This window comes from Geotrypetes seraphini, chromosome 1, assembly GCF_902459505.1.
Source record: "Geotrypetes seraphini chromosome 1, aGeoSer1.1, whole genome shotgun sequence".
NCBI lineage: Eukaryota > Metazoa > Chordata > Amphibia > Gymnophiona > Dermophiidae > Geotrypetes > Geotrypetes seraphini.
The window spans coordinates 442254759-442275272 of NC_047084.1; the positions used below are offsets into that span (position 1 = coordinate 442254759).

General features: G+C 45.1%; 1 protein-coding gene across 2 annotated transcripts; it reads right to left on the reverse strand.

Annotated features, from left to right (window-relative positions):
- Window positions 1–294: 294 nt before the first annotated feature.
- Window positions 295–20133, reverse strand: UBL4A (ubiquitin like 4A). 2 transcript variants are annotated; one of them, XM_033920017.1, is made up of 4 exons: window positions 19979–20133; window positions 11134–11239; window positions 10826–10998; window positions 295–555 (listed from the first exon to the last, which is right to left on the reverse strand). In XM_033920017.1, exons 1-4 carry the CDS (start codon window positions 20024–20026, stop codon window positions 445–447), a joined length of 438 nt encoding a protein of 145 aa, XP_033775908.1. In that variant the 5' UTR covers window positions 20027–20133; the 3' UTR covers window positions 295–444. The 2 variants fall into 2 exon arrangements, with proteins under 2 accessions (XP_033775908.1, XP_033775898.1); XM_033920007.1 differs by having other exon boundaries at window positions 10826–11028.
- Window positions 20134–20514: the final 381 nt, after the last annotated feature.

Here is a 20514-nt window from a genome sequence, read left to right on the forward strand (position 1 = left end):
ACCTGGCTGTTACGTAGGTTCTTGCCACCCTCAGAGATACCAGCAGACTAATCTGCCACTGTATAGCAGGAACAAAAGAGATGACAGCTTCCAGTGATCAAAACCCCCTCATTTAAAGCCATCAGCTTCCACTCATCCCCTCTCCTTCTCACAGGGCATGGCTGCTACCCTTATCACACACCCCCAATGCCTCCCCCTAACCATGTCCTCCACTCAGTTCTCATGCACAGTGAACTTTGAGCTGCTAAGCAAATGCTGTGGGGGAAAAAAAAAACCAAACCAGAGCCAAGAAAAGGACGTAGCAGCAGCAGCTTTACTTTCTCCACCACATGCAGACTTTATACTGTGTAACACTGAAAGACAGCATCTCTTTCAGGAGGTCCATGAGGGTCCCTCCCACAGTCCCGCTGCCAATCATGCAGTGAAGAGTGGGGACTCTCACTTTTAGTCCAGGAAACCTATCTCCACAGCTTCTGCCACCTCTGGGTGCAACAGGCGAGTTGCTAACCTCTCTATGTCATCCAGACTCAGCAGCCGAAGGCCCCGATCATAGTCCTGAGGAGACAGAAAGACAGAAGGGTCCCATCATACTAAGCAACAGACATGTGGCCTGTGTTGTTGACCAGAGCTAATAGGATTGAAGAACCTTCCTTGATGGGTACAGCACAGCTTGCCTTTGCACATTTTATGATACTCTGAGCCACTGACAATCATTCAGGTCTACAATTTTAATGCCCTCATAATTAGGGTAATAGTGTCCTCTGGAGGCAAGTGATGACCCTAAAGTTATTCTGCCCCTCCCTGCCCCACATCTGCTTTCGTTGACATGGAGGAGTGGGTGTTCAGACTGCTGCACTGCAAGAAGCCAGCCAGTCAAGTTTTCTGTTCTTTAGTACTGTGAATCTAAAAAGGAACGCAGATTGCTTAAGGGAGGTTCAGTGTTTCTCTAGAAAGTTAGAAGACAAGCAGAAGGATTACTAGATTTAAGAAACAGAAACATTAAACTTACCTGCTACATTAGTTCATACCAATGTTTTCCATCTCTCTACCAGCAGACAGAAGTAGACAATTCAAGTGACTTGAACTCTTCACTGGTATAAGGGCTGGTCCAGGCTCAAAATCTTCTGTAAGTATTTCTTAGGCCCCTTGTGGAATTTTATGGGGCTTCACTGGTAGTATGCTTGAGTGAGTCCAGGGACCAGCCACAGGAGATTCATGACAATGCTGTTCTACAGTTAAGTTCTCCAATGTTTTATTTTATTTCTATTTTATTCCTTTCTGAAGCGTTACAAAATTGATGTAAAAGGGACAAAGCATTCTTTATCAGAGCCATGATTCTAGAGTCCTTGTCTTCCCTCACACCTGTTTGTCTAGATTGGTCTAGCTAACAGGAGTAGGGAACTCCGGTCCTCGAGAGCCGTATTCCAGTCGGGTTTTCAGGATTTCCCCAATGAATATGCTTTGAAAGCAGTGCATGCAAACAGATCTCATGCATATTCATAAGAACATAAGCAGCGCCTCCGCCGGGTCAGACCATAGGTCCATCCTGCCCGGCAGTCCGCTCCCGCAGCGGCCCAAACAGGTCACGACCTGTCTGAATCACCAGAAGGGGTTCCCTTGCCACCTTGGTTTCTCATTGAAGTCCTATCTTCCCATCGAAGTCCTAACCCTCCGGTCTTGCACATGCACGACCTGTTGGGCTTCTATACTTATTACCTGGTTAGCTTTCTATACTTGTGTTACATCCCAGCTCCTCCCTCAGTATCCCACGATCCCTTTATCCCTCAGGAATCCGTCCAATCCCTGTTTGAATCCCTGTACCGTACTCTGTCTGATCACTTCCTCCGGTAGCGCATTCCAAGTGTCCACGACCCTTTGGGTGAAAAAAAAACTTCCTTGCATTTGTTTTGAACCTATCTCCCTTCAGTTTCTCCGAATGCCCCCTCGTACTTGTTGTCCCCTTCAGTCTGAAGAATCTGTCCCTATCCACCCTCTCTATGCCCCTCATGATCTTGAAGGTCTCTATCATATCTCCCCTGAGCCTCCTTTTTTCCAGAGAGAAGAGCCCCAGCCTATCCAACCTCTCGGCGTATGGGCAGTGTTCCAGCCCTTTTACCAGTTTTGTTGCTCTCCTTTGGACTCTCTCAAGTACCGCCATGTCCTTCTTGAGGTGCGATGACAAATACTGAACGCAGTATTCCAGATGTGGACGCACCATCGCTCGATACAATGGCATGATGACTTCCCGCGTCCTGGTTGTTATGCCCCTCTTTATGATGCCCAGCATCCTGTTGGCTTTTTTCGAGGCTGCTGCGCACTGTGCAGATGGCTTTAGTGATGCATCCACCAGCACACCCAAGTCTCTCTCAAGTCTGCTGTCTCCCAATAATGCCCCCCCCCCCCAATTTGTAGTTGAACAACGGGTTCTTTTTCCCTATATGCATGACCCTGCAATTTTCCACGTTAAAGCGCATTTGCCATTTGTTTGCCCAGTCTTCCAGCTTGTCCAGGTCCCTTTGCAGGTCCTCACACTCCTCCCTGGACCTAACTCTGCCGCACAGTTTGGTATCGTCTGCAAATTTTATAACCTCGCACTTTGCCTCCTTTTCCAGGTCATTGATAAATATGTTGAAGAGTAACGGCCCCAGCACCGATCCCTGTGGCACACCGCTTGTGACTCCCTGCCAGTCAGAATATTGGCCCTTCACTCCGACCCTCTGCAATCTACCCGACAACCAGTGCTTGATCCATCTGTGCACATCCCCTCCCACTCCGTGGTTCCACAGCTTCCTAAGCAGCCTTTCATGTGGCACCTTGTCGAAAGCCTTTTGAAAATCGAGGTAAATGATGTCTATGGGTTCCCCATTGTCCACCCGACTGCTTATTCCCTCAAAGAAGTACAGAAGGTTCGTTAGGCACGACCTTCCCTTACAGAATCCGTGCTGGCTTGTTCTCAGTAGGCCATTCCTCTCGATGTGCTCACAAATGCCGTCCTTGATCATAGCTTCCACCATCTTCCCTATAATTGAAGTCAGGCTCACCGGCCTGTAGTTCCCGGGGTCACCCCTTGATCCCTTCTTGAAGATAGGTGTGACATTCGCCAATTTCCAGTCCTCTGGTACCTCACCAGTTTTCAAGGATAGGTTGCAAACATGCTGGATTGTGCCCGCTATTTCTTGTCTTAGTTCCTTCAGAACCCTTGGGTGGATCCCGTCCGGGCCCGGTGATTTACCGCATTTTAACCTGTCTATCTGTTTGAGGACATCCTCCTTACTTACTTCTATGTGCTCCAATTTTTCGGCCTGTTCCCCACTCATGAGCTCCTCTGAGTCCGGTATATTAGATGTGTCTTCGCTCGTGAAAACCGACGAGAAGAACGTGTTCAACCTCTCAGCTACCTCTTTATCCTCCTTAATCACTCCCTTCCTATCCCCATCGTCCAACGGCCCCACCTCCTCTCTCGTTGGTCGCTTCCCCTTTACGTAACTGAAGAATGCCTTGAAGTTTTTCGCCTCCCTGGCCAGCCCCTCTTCGTATTCCCCTTTCGCTTTTTTAACCTCTCGGTGGCATTCCTTTTGGCTTTTCCTGTGCGCCTGGTGATTTTTCTCCGTTGGGTCCTTTTTCCATCTCCAGAAGGATACTTTTTTGTCATTTATTGCCCTCTTTACTTCAGTTGACATCCAAACCGGGTCCTTTGATCGCTTGTTCTTTCAGCCTTTCCTGAAACTAGGGACGTACATTCTTTGTGCTTCCTGCAGGGTGTCCCTGAATAGGGTCCAGGCGCTTCCCACAGTCTCCATCCTAAAGATGTTTCTGAGCTTCCTCCCCACCATTTCCCTCATAGCAACATAGTTCCCTTTCTTGAAGTTGAGCACAGTTGTTGCGGTCCTCCTTACTATGGGTGTCCCCCTTTCTAATGTGAATCTGATCGCGTTGTGATCACTGTTGCCTAGTGGTCCTCCCACTTCTACCCCTCTTGCAGGCCCCCCTAATCCGTTTAGGATGAGGTCAAGAGTAGCACCCCCTCGCGTCGGTTCTTTGACTAGTTGCTCCATGAAGCAGTCCCTCACAGCTTCTACAAATCCTGTTTCCCTAGTGCAGTTGGAGTGACCCGTACTCCAGTCTATTCCCGGGTAGTTGAAGTCCCCCATCACTGTTACACTTCCAGTCCTGCATTCCTGTCTCAGTTCCGCTTCCAAGTCGTGTCCGACTCCTTCTGGCATACCAGGTGGGCGATAGTACAGCCCCAGTTTTATGCCTGCACCCTTGTTTCCCGGCAATTTGACCCATAGCGATTCCAGCCCCTCTGCCTTCATTGCCATATCCATCCCGACCGAGTGGATAGAGTCCTTTATATATAGTGCTATGCCTCCCCCCTTCTTGTGGGTCCTGTCCCTCCTGTAGAGCTTGTACCCCGGCAGCGCCACATCCCATTGATTTTCCTCTGTCCACCAGGTTTCTGCAATTCCAATTATATCTAGGTCCTCCCCCTTGGCCACGACTTCTAGTTCACCCATCTTGGCCATGAGGCTTCTTGCATTTGCGTATAAGCACTGCAGGTCCCGTCGTTTTTCCTCCACCTCTGCATTTACCTGGGCCGCCTGCCCTTGGATTTCGGGCAGTTCTCCCGTTCCCTGTGCTTCTGCTTTGCCCTCAGCCTTTACCCTCTTAGCTTTCAGCTTCCCCACATTCCCGCCACCCCACTTCCCCGCTTTTCCTCTGGGTTTTCTAGCCCTATCAGCCCCCTCCTGGGCTATCATCCCTTGAGCCTCTGTTTGATCCCCCTCGCCTTGTGGTACCTCTATATTGCCCTCAGCTTTCGCCCTCGTGCCACCCAGACCCCCTGTGTCTCCATGCCCCTTAGTCTTCTCCCAGCAAGCTCCCTTTGCCTGATGTTTCCCTCGCTGTCTGATCATAAGATCCTCCGGTCCCTCTGCTTCCTCCCTGCCCGTTCAGCATCTGTTCTGGATACTGTTGTCCGAAGCGTCAACATCAGATCAGCTGTCGGCTTTCCCCCTCTCCTCAGTTTAAAGCCCTCTCGATCTCCTTCCTCACATTGGCTGCCAGTAGTCTAGTTCCCGCTGTGCTCAGGTGCAGGCCGTCCCGCCGGTAGAGCTTGCTCTTTCCCCAGAAGGACGTCCAGTTCCTCACAAAGTGGGGAAATCCTGAAAACCCGACTGGAATATGGCTCTTGAGGACAATGTCCGCGCTGGAGGACAATGTGGCTCAGGTGAATATTACACAAGCTGAGCTGCAGTCTAGGATCCGGACTCTTGAGGATAAACTTGACAATATTGAAAATCATTCCCGCAGGGGGAATCTCCGCCTGGTAGGCTTACCGGAATCTATCTCAGAAGCGGAATTTTTATAGCGCTGGTTGGTAGACACCTTGGTCCTGCGTTCGGTGGCGGACCAGCTCAGAATCGAACGAGCACACCGGCTAGGGTCCAAGCGTGCTCCGATGGAAAGACCATGTGTAGTGATCCTCAAGCTTCTGAATTATGTGCATAAGATGGAGATTCTCCATGCCATCCGACAGAAGGGGCCATTTACGAATGACAACCATCGGATCCTCTGCTTGCAGGACTACTCACCTTGGGTCTCCAGTCAGCAGCATGCTTATGCCTCCCTCTCCGCGGATCTGCACCGCAAGCATGTGCAGTTTGTATTGTTGTACCCTGAGGGTAAGCCTCACTTCTTTGATAACCTGTCTGATGCCATGAGCTTTGTGGCCCAGATGGCTACCCCGTCTACTAGTTCTTCCACCCAGTAATTTACTCCTTATTTCCATTGTTGTGTGCTACTCGCCTTTCTGTGACCATTGCTGGACTGCTGGTGTAGTGGCTGCTGTGTACGTGGACGTTGCGATCAGAGAGGGCTCTTGCTGGGAAGCCCACCGGGTGTTCTAGCTGCCGGGTTGGAGCAGTTCCTATCTTGCTTTTGTTTTCACATGAACTCCGCCAGGAAGCCACAGTCCCTGGGAGCAGCACGATGCACCCCATAAGCAGAAGTCTGGCGGCACTGCGCTGGGCGAATAGATTCAGTGGCCTTTGCTATCGTGCCCATTGTACTTGCATCACAACTGGGGAAGTTTCATTGCAGATGGCTTGTTGTTTGTCCCATGGAGATTTTGTTTCACAGCTCTTGCTGAGGATGGCGGAGTTTGGGGTTGCTGGTTGCCTGTTTGCTGGTGCATTGGAACTGCTTACTGAAGCCCAATGATCTGTGTTGGCCCTTGGATTTACGGCTGAACTGACTTTCCCTGGTTGATATGCTACCTTTTGGAGACATTTGGGCACATGTGGGGTATTTTTGAGGGAACTTTTGCTTGCTATGTTACTGTTTGGCGTATACATGGAAGAATGGCTGGGTCTGGTTTCTGTGGGGCTGCGGTGGGGGGGGGGGTTGTTGTTATTCAGCTCCCTGTACATTATGGATTGCCTGGTGGTGGGGGCAGTCGGGGTGAATGGGTTGGATGTGATCTGTTGGGGTTCTTCAGGAAGAGGGGAGGGACAATCTGATCTTTAGGTATTGTGGGCCTTGGTGTATCATTGCTGGGTGCTGGTGAGGTTTGTAGATCACAGGTGTGTGTTTGGGAGGTGAGTGTTCCTCTATGCTGCAGTGGTTTACCACTATTGTTAGGGTTTATTATGGCAGTTACATTGGTTTTTTGGTGGTTTGTGAAGGGATATATGCCGCTGTTTCTTTCTGTCCATGTTCTTTCTGGGTAATTGGCTTCATGGGAAGGGCTCTGGGTGGTTTGGGGCAGCCCTAGGTTGTCCCCTTAGGGACACAGGTGTTCCAGGGGGGGTATGGGAGCCATCCCTATGAAGGATGGAGGGGGTTGGGGGCAGTCAGGTATGTGTCTGGGGTTGATGGTTGTTTTGTTTTTCCTGTCTACAAAGTTTCCTTTGTTTTAATTTTTGTTTGGGTTTGGAGGTCCAGCTGGGGGAGGGCTCTCCTGGGGCTCGCTGCTCTCCTGGGCATTTCGAGATCTTGCTCACCACTCTGATGGAGTTGTGGAACTGATGGGTCTGTAGGCTGGGGCGGCCTCACCGTTTTACTACTCAAAATTTGGTTTCAGCTTTACTCTGGGCCTTTAAGGATCCTAATGGTTAAATTCATCTCTTGGAATGTTAATGGGGTCACTTCGCCTATTAAGAGACAAAAGATACTGCAGACCTTGAATCGTCATAAGGCAGATATTGCCAGTTTACAGGAGACGCACCTGACCTCTTGGGAGCATGAGAAGTTCGCTCGCTGGTGGGTGTGGGCGCTACACAGCATCCTTCCTCCCTTTATTCCACTTTCTTGGAATTCCTCAAATCCTAATACCACCAGATCCAACCAAAAATTAAAACTATCCTTCCCCTCATTAAAAGGCATTTCCCATGCAGGAAAACTAGGGACCTCCCTTCCCTTCAGAATCACTGAGCTCTGCAAAACTGGAAGTTACATCAGAAGCAAGGATTCTTGTGGCAGAGAGAAAGCCCGAACGGCTCTCTGGTGCAGATCGGGGCAGCAAGGCTCTCTCATTTCCGGCAGCAAGGCTCTGTCCTCTCCTCCTTGGCCAGGCAAAAGCGGTGGTAGCAAGGGGGCCAACGAATCAGTAAGTCCGATTTTTTTCAATAACAAACCAATTCGAATCGATTCACCCAAAGTGAATCGAAGAATCGATTTGAATCGCGAATCAGGCAACACTAGTGGGCGCTGATGCCGTACATAGGAAGGCAGGGGTTTTGATTCTTTTGCAGAAAAACTAGAACAGGACGGTGAAAGATGTCCATGCAGACCCGTCTGGATGGTTTATGTTAGCTCATGTTATATTACTCTGTAATATTTACACGCCAAATGTCTATGACAAAGTTTTTTTTACAGTGGTTTGTTTAAGGTGTTGAGTAAATATGCTGGAGTGCCGATGGTGTAATATTGTACGGCGGCGATGAGTTAATGGCCTCCTTTCTGAGTCCTTTGCAATCCAGAAGGGAACGCAGCAGGGGTGTCCTCTCTCTCCTCTCCTGTTTGTTCTCACCCTGGATCCGCTGATATGAGATGTTTTACAGAATCTTAATGTTAGTGGGGTTCGTATTGGTCAGGTGGAATTTAAGGTCTCGGCCTTTGCGGATGATTTCATGGTACATCTTACTAATCCGGTTACGGCCTTACCTGCTCTTTTGATGGTGATGGCCGAGTATGGGGATTTTTCCGGCTTTCGGTTGAATCTTGATAAATCTTTGGCGCTTCCAACATCTCCAGAGGTCCAGGCTGCTTGGCCAGGGATTTTCCCGTTACTATGGGAAGCTAGGGCCTTTTAGTATTTAGGTATTCAATTAACCTCTTCGGTTACCTCACTCAAACAGACTAATTTACAACTGCTTCTTGATTATACTCGTCACTGCCTAGATAGCTGGAAATTTTTTCCCCTTTCCGTACATGGCTGTATACACCTTTTTAATATGATTATTTTTCCAAAGTGGTTATATGTCCTGCAACTGTTGCCTATCCGTTTAATGCAAAAAGATCTTCGGGTGTTATATCAACTTATCTCTCGGTTTCTATGGAAAGGGGAAAAACCGAGGCTGGCATTTCATTATTTGATAGGGTCTTGGTCTTGGGGGAGCATGAGTGTCCCTGATATGCAGAAATACAATCAGGCCTGCTTACTTCATTATCTTGGGGATTGGATTTTGGAACAAGACATCTATACTTGTTTTGCTTATGAACTGGCGTATTATCATCCATGTCCCTCGGTCTTCTCTTCCTACTTACTTACGTTCTAGTCTCTTATTGGGATCTCTACGTAATATCTGGAAGATTTTGGTGTTGGGCTTGGGGGGGGTGGCCAGGGGTGTCCAACCAATTGCCTCTGCAAAGGAATCTTCAGTTCTTGCCCGGTTGCTCTTCGGCTTCTTTTCAACGATGGGGCCAATTGGGTCTGACTATCTTGGCACATGTACTCACCACCCCAGCCGGGACTCTTCCCTCTTGATGGATTTTTCAGCTCAGGGAGGGGGTTCTGGCCACTGATTTTTTTGCTTATCTGCAATTAGACCATTACGTATATTCCTCCTGAACAAATTTGAGGCATTTCGATTGCCCCCCTAGTGTGGGCAGCCTATTTTTGCGGAAAGCTGGATTGGTGGCTAAGAAGGTTATCCTGACGGAGTGGGTGTCGGATAACCCCCCCTCTTATTGGGCGTGGCACAATCAGTTACATGCTTTGATGTTGCTTGAGAGGGGTCGGGTGCGTGCTTCTTTTTGACAGTCTAAATTCTTTTTGCGAGTCTGGGGCCATTATATCTATTCTTTGTCTCCTAGAACCCGTAGTATGATTCTGAATGCCTTACGAGTCTGAGGTGATTTGAGTGGTGGGGGGGCCAGCGGCTCTGGGGCTGCCTTTCCCCAGCAGTGGATCTCCTATGTCTTCCTTCAGACCCTTTTTTTTGTTTGCCTTTTTGAGTGTTGTGTCCTATTTTTCTGGGGGAGGAGGAGCAGTACCGGGGAGCAGGGGGAAGCATTGCCTTCTATATCTCAGGGTTCATAAGAGCACAAGGCTCTGTTTGCACTGTTTATTATGCAATTTGTTTGGGCTTCTCCTGCTGGGTAGGGTTGAGCTTTTGGCTCTTTGCTGGTTTCTTTTCATGCTCATTATTCTTTCTGTGGTGTCATGCTGTGTTTTGGGATACTGTACTTTTGTCCATCAACTTGGTTTCGTGTGGCAGATGCCCTTTAACTCTATAAATTGAATTTTTTTGTAGTAGCGGGGACATTGGGACAGTGGATTTTGGTGTCGGGAGGGGCAGGGTGGGCTTTGAGGGGGAGGGAATTGGAGGATGTTGTTGGATATCTCTTGAACAGTTTTTACACCTCTGGTGGTTTTGTAATTTTTTCTTCTACCTGTTCAATAAAAATTGTTTTACATAGACATCTTGCATAGACTACCCTCACATCTTTTTTTTTTTTTGTTTACCTACAATTGCACCATTGTTTACAATCCCTAAACACATTGATAATTGGATACCTCATTTTTACTGAGCTGGATCTTATCAAATGCAAGATAGTTTTAACAAATTAGCAGTGAGGTACAACCTTGACAGGGAACACCGCCCATCCCCCTTTTTCACATGCTTGGTTGATTTTTGGAAGGATAAATTGGGAGAACATAGGGCTAGATTCACTAACCCCTGATTCCATGTCTGCTCCGTTCCCGATTGCATGCAGACCGACAAATTCACAAAAGGCCTGCATGCAAATGGGGGACAATCATTAACATGCCCCCTTACCCACAGCCAGGATCACTAGAGAGCGATCCTGGAGCATGCGCTGACCCTGACAGTAGTGACAGGAGAAGCAGCCTCCTGTCACTGCTGTCAGGGCTTCTGCCGGCTTTTTTTAATTTTAATCGGTCAGATAGTTTGCGTGTATTACACATATCCAATTGTTTTGTCATCCAGTCAAAGAAATCAGATTTGTCTGACAAGACCTGCCTCTAGTAAAACCATGCTAAACTAAACTAAACGAAAACTTAACTGTATATACCGGTCTTCAACCAGAGGAAGCTCGACACGGTTAACAATAAGTTAAAAAAGATAAACTAAAATACTGTTTCAGGTCCTGCAGTCCATTCACTTCTAAAATCCTTACAATCTTCTGCTTGACAAGCTTTTCCTAGTTTACTCACCACCAAGGTCAAACTAATAGACTTGTAATTCCCAACCTCCTCCTTGTAAAAGAAACACTACATCTGCCCTTCTCCGGTCCTCTGGGACCACTCCAGACTCTAAAGAAGCACTGAAATGCATGGGAACCTGTGCCCTGCTCTTACCTTCTGCACATATTCCAGAATCTTCTCTGCATCTGAGGCGCTGAAGTGCCGTGCCAGCACTTGAGAGAGAATAAGCCATATAGGCTGAAGCTGGGGGGTCATTCTTCTGGAGGGCTCTTCTGTGAGTGGCTTGTCTATCGACTTCACCACCAGATTGAGCTTGGAATCTGGACCTATAGAATAATCAGAGAGTCGATGGTCATCTGGGAAAAAAAAACAAAGGAAAGAGACCAGGAGCAGTCAGTAACTGTCAGAAAGAGGAGGGAGGGAGCAGGAGAATACTGGGGGGAAGGTTAGGGTCCCAGTACCTGACAAGGCTTTTCCTTTATAGAGAAGCCGCTGTTGTCCTGAGGGGACATTCAGCTTCTCAGCCACCAGACTCTTCACAATGCAGACTTTCTCTTGCTCAGAGACCTGTGAAGATAAAGAACAATCCCATGACAGCTCAGCTCAACAGAAGCCCTATCTTTCCCTGTTGCTAGCAATGTGAGAAGTCTCAGCTCTCTTGTATCCGTTTATCCCTTGCACAACTTCCTGAGGGGTAACAAATGAAAAGAAAAACAAAATGTTCCCTGAAAGTCAAGGTTGCAATTGATTCAGATTTATTAACCACCTTTATGAAAAGATTTACCCAAGGCTTTGTAAAGCAGGAATTTGGCATCACACTCTCTGCTCCAAGCATGGCATCTCACTTGAGTGCTAATCAAGCGAGCTAACTTCCCCCCAAAAAAATTAATATTCCTTTATAAAATATATTCCTCTCTATGAGAGTGATATATTTTATTGGTGGAGATTAATAATAATTTTTATAACAACATAATATCCATCCTACAATCCTGAGAACCCTTAAACCTCATTCCCCCATCACTAGGGAGGGTTGTACACTGGACAACCTGTGCCATGGCAGAATCTACCTCAGGCTGTTCAAACCTGCTGAAAATCAGGATCCAGGTGATAAAGCGTAGACAGTTTTAGAAGGTAGGAAAGAGTTTTCCAGGGTATCACATTGTTCTGAAACCAGACCAAGGAGCTGTGGACTGAATGGAACAGTCCAGGACTGAAGCCTGAGAAATGAAAGGTGAAGAATCCAAATGGAGCTCTTTCAGAACATCATCTGTAAAATGGCAGACAGAAGCCTGCTAAAAAATCTGTGAAGAAGGGTTAGCACCCAAATGCAGATGCTCAGGGCAGCCGAGGAGACCAGTCTCAGCAATGGCATCAGCCGGATCCAAAATAAAGACAGTGGCAGGAGACAGAAGAATAATATCTGCATGGCAACTACTGCAATCAAAGTCTGGCACAGTCAGATGAGAGGGCTCCCGAACAGGAAGCTTTGCCACAGGCGCAACAAACTGAAAAAGCCCCAACGCGCCTGCCAGCTGTGTCAAATGAGCGGGGTCTGAGGAATACACCTTTCAGAGGAGCTGAATAAAATCTGGTGAAAAGGCCCACTCTGCAACCATGGCAGAGGTCTGTTGAGCTACATGCACCATGTCAAAAGAGTCCCAAGACTCAGAATGCAGGTGTTTTGCTCTAGACTCCAGGACAGACTCTGCGTGAGATTTCTTCAGAAAGTACAGACCCAGGGGCCAGCTCCCCAGCTCAAGATTACTCAGAGGAGGCGAAGTCTGAAGCTCCAGCTCCCTCCCCCAGCGCACTACGGCACTCGGTACTCAATCGCTGATCCAGCACCATCAATGTCCATATTCAACAGATTAGGGGCTAGGGAGTTCATCCCAAATGATTGTGTGTCAAATCGAGGGGTTTTTGAGGCAAAAATAAAAGATTGATTTTAAAATCCAAGATGGCCACCATCACAAATTCACGGTAAAAATAAACAAAAAACAAAAATAAACAATAGCGATTTGTGGTCTGGAGAGGTGAGGGACCTGAACACTACCCTCAGAAACTGAAAACCATCTTTAAAATCATTTTACCAGCCACCCCCAAAGTTCCCATAGGAGATAATGGAGGTTTACTCACAGTTATGCAGTGCCAAACTGTCAGCATTAGAAAAGAAGGAAAAGGATTTTCTGCCTCAGAAACAGCTCCAAATGGATCCAGACTTGAAATCTTCAGAATGCCAGCCGGCCAGACAAAGACTACAACCTCCACCACCACAGATCCTCGTCCACACGGTTAGGGGCGGGAAAGGCAGCCTGCACCTTGAAACCCGGATGGGTTTCACTCCAGACGCATATAGCCTGAGCTTGAAACCCGTGACAACGTCACTGGCCAGCAGACTCCTAGAGGTAGGAACCCAGTCTAGAAATCATGGCACACAGCAGGCTGGCTCCACAGATCCACCAGAATTTCTCTGTGAAGTAGCAGTCTGGCACCACGGGTCTGTGTCCTTTTCTCCTACAGAGGACCACCGGGAAGGGGTCTCAAGACACTGAAGCCACCGAGAAAATGAACTTTAAATGAAAAAGAAACAGAGCAACTGAGCCTTGTTCAGAAGAGGTTACTAGATCGGGATGGTGCAGGACAGAACACAAAGGGGGGACTCTTCTTGATACAGCCTTTCGGCGAAATATGTCAGAGAACTGACAGGTCCCTTCCCGATATGAACAATGTAACAAAAGATAAGTTTTAGTATTTATACATTTTGAAACTTGAATGAGCACGGAGCACTTTAAATTCAGTAGTATACACATTAAACAAAGTGGGTCTGATGATGCGGCCAGTGCTGAAATCTTAATTTAGCCATTGAAAACACTTGACTATTTCTGGCACTTCTGAAGACTCCAAAGAAAATATAAAAATACAAATGTTTCTGATGGGACATTACAAATGTGCACACATCTCTATACACTTATACATTCATCAGGCCTTCCTCTCTGGCCGGTCCTGCCTACTTCCTGTTTTCATGAAGACAGGACCGGCCAGAGAGAAAGACCTGAAGCCAGCAACAGCAATGAATTGTGAATGCTGCTGCTGACCAATGAAGTAGTTAAATGAGGAAAGGGAGCAGAGGGGGAGAGAATGGCTTAGAGGGAAGGAGGAAGGTATGCCAGACCAAGGGAAAAGGAAGGAGGAGATGGAGAGAGGCCATATGGAACAGAGAGAGAGAGGGCGGACACTGGATGGAAAGAGAAGAGAGGGGCAAGACAGAGGGTGAACAGTAGATGGAAGGGGTAGAGAGAGGGAGACACACCGAATGGAAGTGTGGAGGACAGGGGGAGCAGACATTGGAAGGAAGTGGGAAGGAGAAAGAAAAAAGGTCACATGCAGGATTGAGGGAAGAGGATAGAGTTAGAAATAAAGATAGATAGACAGGGGGCCAGGGAAAGACACAGACAGAAAGAATGACAGTGTCCAAGGAGAGAGAGACAAATTAAAAAAAAACCAAAAAAAAACCAGACAGACAGACATCTACTCTAGCACCCGTTAATGTAACAGGCTAAAACACTAGTATAGTTATAAAATAAAGGGGTTCATTTTCAAAACACTTAGACACACAAAGTACCATAGTACTAGTGCTTTGAAAAAGAGCCCCAAAGTATCCAGGAGTTAGAGCAATACCTATAATAAGGCTAAAAATAAATAAGGGGAAGAGTTAAAAAAAAAAGAGGTATCAGTAATACAAAGGGTTAGAAGAGGTTCATGGTGGCCGGGGAAAAAATATGGAAATGCTGGCACTAAGAGCACACAGTCAAATATTAAATAAACTACACAGCTCCCCTCCCCTTGAATGAAAAGAAGCTGGGGGGAACAAACAAGTGAGAGAGGAGTACAATGGTCTGTCTGGCTCCTTATCCCAAGATTGGAGGGTGGGAGGTCTGGTGGAGGTAGGATAGGAGAGACTGATAATTATGACAGGATGGGGCATAAGAATACATCAACTGAAGAAGGCTGGAAGTTAGGGGTGGAATTGGGAAGAAAGAATAAGGGAAAGACAGTAATAATAAAATAAAATGAAAAGTGGTTTGTTCTCAGTGAATGCTGTAATCAGTCCACAGTTGTAGCTTTTGTTGTGTGGGAACTGTGACTATTGAGACTGGCTGTACATTCTCATTTATATTAACAAAAAACATTTCAAAGCAGTAACACAAAAGAATACTTATCTCTTTATGAAGCCATACCTAACATATCAAGTCAAATCTAAACTGACTTTTCAACCAAATTTTACCCAGGGGAACTGGCCCCAGAGCTCAGCCATAAACATCCAAAAGTTTATAGTCAAGCAGCCCATCCTAAATATGTGCCTATCAATCCAAAATTAGTGTAGCTCCCTTCTATATGAAACCAGCTTGCATTCCTTTAATTTTCCCCATAAACTGACTACTTAAGGTGGCAGGATACTTTGAAAAAATAGTGTTATTCAAGGATGCCTTTAACTTATAAATTATTTCTGAGCTTTCCCTCGTTCTCTTTTTTCTTTTCCATGCATCTTTTCTTAATTCCTTTTTTTTTTCTTTTTTTTTCTCTCTTGATATCTTTTTCATTATTGTATAAATTTATTAGTACATTTGTTATGTAAATTTTTCTTTTTTTTTAAATTGTATTTATTGTATAAATTGTTAGTTTTTAATATCGTATATGTCATTTCCTATTTTAGTATTATGTTTAATTTACATGTTACTTTTATATATTGTAATTCGCTTAGAAACAATTTAATTAAGTGATTAATCAAATATAAATAAAACTTGAAACTTGTTGACTCCTGAGGCTATTTTTTTCCCCAAGAAAATCCCATATCACCTAAAATAAAACCTTTGTCCTATTAGAAAACACTACCTGATTATTAATGAACATAAGTTTAATTTTAATTTATTTTTTATAAAATCATTAGTGGTGGTTGATTAGGGATTGAGTCAGTAAATGGCACCCCCAAAAATTTGGCGTTTAGTGCTATTTCTACAAAGAGCACTTTGGGATGCCAGAACTTACACCTGCTGAAGCCAGATGTAAATCATGGCATACGTTGGGTGCACATCCTGCTAATTTTGCAGCACTGCGCCAAATTTTGAGCTGCACATGAGAGAATTTAGGTTTGGTTCTTTATAGAATTGCACATAGGCAGTGGCATGTGCAACTCCAAATTAGTGTCAATCAACGCCAATAATTGATTGCTAGCAGCCAATTATTGAGTGTTAATGGCTCATTAACTAATTTTACCCCCCCCACTTTTACAACCTATTAATACTTTTAATCTCATGCTCACTTTTGATTAAAAATTTTAATTGATGCCTACCTCTATTTAATTTGCATATCCAATAATTTAAATATGTACTATGTGAATAACAGATAGCAGACCAACAGAGATCAGACATTTATTGAAGTTACTACAAAACCTGAATTAATAAAATATGACTGAAATGGTCATGTTTCGCTCTATGGGCTGCATCAGGGGCAGACAGACTGTACAAATAAGTATGTGTTATTAAAACCATAATAATCAGCATACCTGTAAATAAGTAATTAAAATTAAAACCATGCATATAAAATGTAAAATTAAGACATATAAGTAACTCCAGTAAATGTCTGATTGACCTCTACTGGTCTGCTATCTGTTCTTTACATTGGATCTTCTGGACCACCTCCCATGTTGTTATTTTTAGAATACGTATCATGTTACAAATATATGTTGTTGTTTTTTTTACATTTCATGTGTTTCCAGATTAAAAAAAGCATAGACAAAATACATATACAGTATATATATATATATATTTTTTTTTTTTTTTGGGGGGGTGGAATACTGAGAAGAGAGGAATGGGAGGTCTCCAACTAGAGATAGGCTAGAGGTGCAACTGCCAAGTGCACAAAACCCCTTAAAGACAGAAAAATGACTGAAATGCAAACATAAACTGGCAGAAGGTGAAAGGTCAGGAAATATGATTCTCTCTTCCTACAAGGTTCTGGGACAAGGACAGGAGAAGATTAGAAAGATAATTTGGAGGAAGAAAAGAGCAGGGATCAGAGTGAGCATAATTATGCTTGCCTAAATTGTCTAGTTAAGCCCCAAGAGAGGACAGAGAAGAGGCAGAGGAAGGAAGGCAGATAAAATCTCAGGGAGGTAGAACAATGGAAAAGGTTTAAAGAACCCAGAAGAATGGAAAGGGAACTAAGAGGTAGGAGGAGAAGGGGAGTCACAGATCAGCAAAGGAGGAAGGCTAGACAGAATGAGTCTTCTTTCACACCATTCCTCCTCAATGATGTCTTTTTTTAACTTACTCACCCTCTGATCTGGTAACTCACTCTCACATACAAAATTCCAAATATCTTGTGATGAAGCTCTCTCTCTTATCCCTCATAACACACCACCATTCTCTCACATCCACCACCCATAGTGAATCCCCTTCTCCTCTTAGGCAGGCTTCCTTAAATTTAAAGCATGTGCCCCATGCTACCACTTTTTCCTGTGCTCTCAGGACAGGAATGTCACCAACATAGTCTAAAAGGCAACACTCCACTTCAAAGCTAAAGGGGAAGAGAAAGCAGCCTTAGACATAACACTAACACTGTCATGCCTTTAAGTATGTTCAGACCCACAAGCAAGTAGTGGGCTTCCTGTGGATTTTGAACCCCATACCATAGCATTGTAGGAGACTAAGCTATGACTATAAGCCATACATGCATAAGAAGAATTAATTTGTTGCCAAAGAATTTGGTGAAATCAGTCAGCAGAGTTTTAAAAAGGTTTCGATAATTTCCTAAAAGAGATGTCCATCGGCCATTATTGAAAAGGCTTGGGGAAATCCATTGCTTATTCTTAAGACTAAGCAGCATAAAATCAGTTTTACTACTTGGGATTTAGCTAGGTACATTGGACCTGAGTTAGCCACTGTTGGAAACAGGATGCTGGGCTTGATAGACCTTCAGCCTATCCCAATATGGCAATTCTTATTTTCTTAAGTTATATTATTTAAGAAAAGGGTGATATCAAACAAACATTATATGGTTTTGATAAAGTACGGTACTAGAAGGAAGAATTTTCCAAATGAGGGGAAATGTTCATTATAGAACCTTAATATTCACTCCCAGCCCTTAAATGCCCTAAGTCAGGCTTTCAGGATATTCCTAATAAACCTGCACGAGATGTGCATATCTACTTTTCTCATGGTAGGCAAGACTAACTCCCTGTTTTACGAAACTGCGCTAGCAGTTTCTAGCGTGGGGCGCCGCATTGAATGGCCCACACTGCTCCCGACGCTCATAGAGTTCCTATGAGTGTCAGGAGCAGTGTGGGCCATTCAGCGCAGCTCTCTGCGCTAGAAACTGCTAGCGCTGTTTTGTAAAAGGAGGCCTAAGAGAAAAGATCAGACAATAAAATGTTAAAAGGGAGGTGATGCACAAAGTACACAAGAAGATACTATTTTTTATGGTAGACACCTAAAACAGATGTCCAGCAGATATTATGGGAGCCCAAATGGTAGTGGAATTCAAGCATGCATGGGAAGGTAAACCACCAAAGATTATGTTGTCAGGGCCAGCCTAATCATTCAGCAGGACTAGGTGGTTGCCCTGGGCAGTAAAGAAAATCTACAAAGAAAAACAATAGGTCCTAAAGGCCACACAAATTCAAAGAACCATCAGTGCTTACTTTGGCCAGAAAGATAGGCAGTTTTCAAGCATTCCATTTAATTAGGTGATTTGTTTTAATATTTAAAAGTACAATGTTCTATTATGCCTTTTCACAGGATTCTTGTGGGAAATTTGGGATTGTTCAGTTTATCAAAATTTTAGGGGAGAGGTGGACTATATATCTGAAAGTTAATGGGGAGCTGAAAGCATAAGGCTAAAAGTTCACCTAGGGCACCCAATACCTTTGCACTGACATTGCATACAGTTTTTATTTTAATGTTACCTTCTCTATCCATTAGTAAAGAGAAAGAGAGTAATTGAAAACTGGGTTGCAATTGAAAAGGCTTTTGCAGCAGACACAAAATTTGTTTTTAATAGGGCCTGCATGAAAATACATGCAGCATGAATCTTCTGGTGATGTAGTAAAGCGGTGGAATTTTGGAAAGAGCAGAGGACAGAAAACTCTTGTTACCCAGGAAATCAATACAGGTGGAAGCAAAATCTTATGGTTAGATTTGTTGCTATGTAGACTATAGTCCCCTTTTACAAAGTCACAGTAAATGTACCGAAACTCACAGGAACTGAATGGGCTTTGGTGCATTTACCATGGCAACCACAAAAGGCAGTAAAAAGTCTAATGGACTATCAAAGTGACCCAATCTGTCTCAAGCTCTAAAATTTCAGTATAACAATATAACAATGACAAGTATAGGAGGGATCCTCAGTGTGAAGGAAAAGTGTGTGTAAGCGCTGGAGAATTTTCTCCCTTCACTTTTTCTTCACACTAAGGATCCCTCCTATACCTATCATTGTTATACTGAAATTTTAGTGCTTGAAACAGATTGGGTCACTTTGAAAGTCCATTAGACTTTTTACTGCCTTTTGTGGTTGCTATGTAGTATCTTTTGCAGTATACCCCCTTCCTTTTTTGGAGTTATTTTGGCAGCATCGCTACCATGGCTTTGTAAAAGTGGCCCCAAGTTAAGTAGAAAAGTAGCCTAGTGGTTAGTGCAGTGACCTGGGGCTGGGTTCAATTCCCACTGCAGCTCCTTGTGACTCTGGGCAAGTCACTTAACCCTCCATCACCCCCAAGTACACCTTAATTGTAAACACAGAAAGTAAGAAATGATTTGGTATAATGGCAGCAAGCCACTGAAAACAAGTGAAACTCCAGACGCCTAAGAACAATAAGTAAACCCATCAGTATCCTGTTTCCAATAGTGGCTAATCCAGGTCACAAATACGTAGTAAGATCCCGGTGGAACTGAGAATTTGGTATGTGGTCTTTTTACTAGGGGGGGTTTATACTAGGACTTGTGTTGCTGGCCTCCGTTGTTTGAAACTGAAAATAAAGAAAATGTAAATAAAAATAAAATGCAGGCAACATAAACATACAAGCAGAGTATGAAGCTAATTTGCTCTTCTCGAAAACAGCTAGACTTAAATTAAAGCAGGTGAGAACTGGAAGTCAACAAGAAACAAGATTTCACATTCAGTGACGCTTCAGGTAGATCTGTAACATCGGTTCAGGGCTGCCCAGGATACCCCGAGATGATTTTCCAGACCGGCTTTACTTCCGGTCTCTCCCCTCTACTTCCGGTCCCTGCCCCCATCCTTCCGGTTTACCTGTAGGCTGCATTCCAGGCCCTGCAGCGCTTTTACCGTCAGCCGCATCCCAGTGATCAGCCCCACGGGCACCGATTCTACGTTCCCGGACCCCCAGTACGTCAATCCTACGTCACTCTAACACCCCGCCCCCCTATTCCATCAAATGAGTCGTACGTCACTGTCTCCGCCCTTCAGTGTTTGTTTGTTTTTGCCGGTGGCTGTCTCTCTTACCAGCGAGTATTTAGTTTTGATTAGAGCGTCGTCTCTGCCCGCTTTTAGAAGGTCTTGGCGCCGCCTATCGGTGTGACGGGGACTACTAGTAATGATTTCTAAAGCGCTACCGACCGCACGCAGCGCTGTACAGAATCATGATGGAGACAGTCCCTAGGCTCGAAAGAGCTCACTAAACTAAACTAAACCTTGGGTTTATATACCGCACCATCTCCACGGATGCAGAGTTCGGCACGGTTTACAGGAAGTAGGATGAGAGAGGAACTACAGTGGAGAGATTAAGAGTTAGGTGTAAAAGGGTGGGGGAAGGGGGAGAGGCCTAA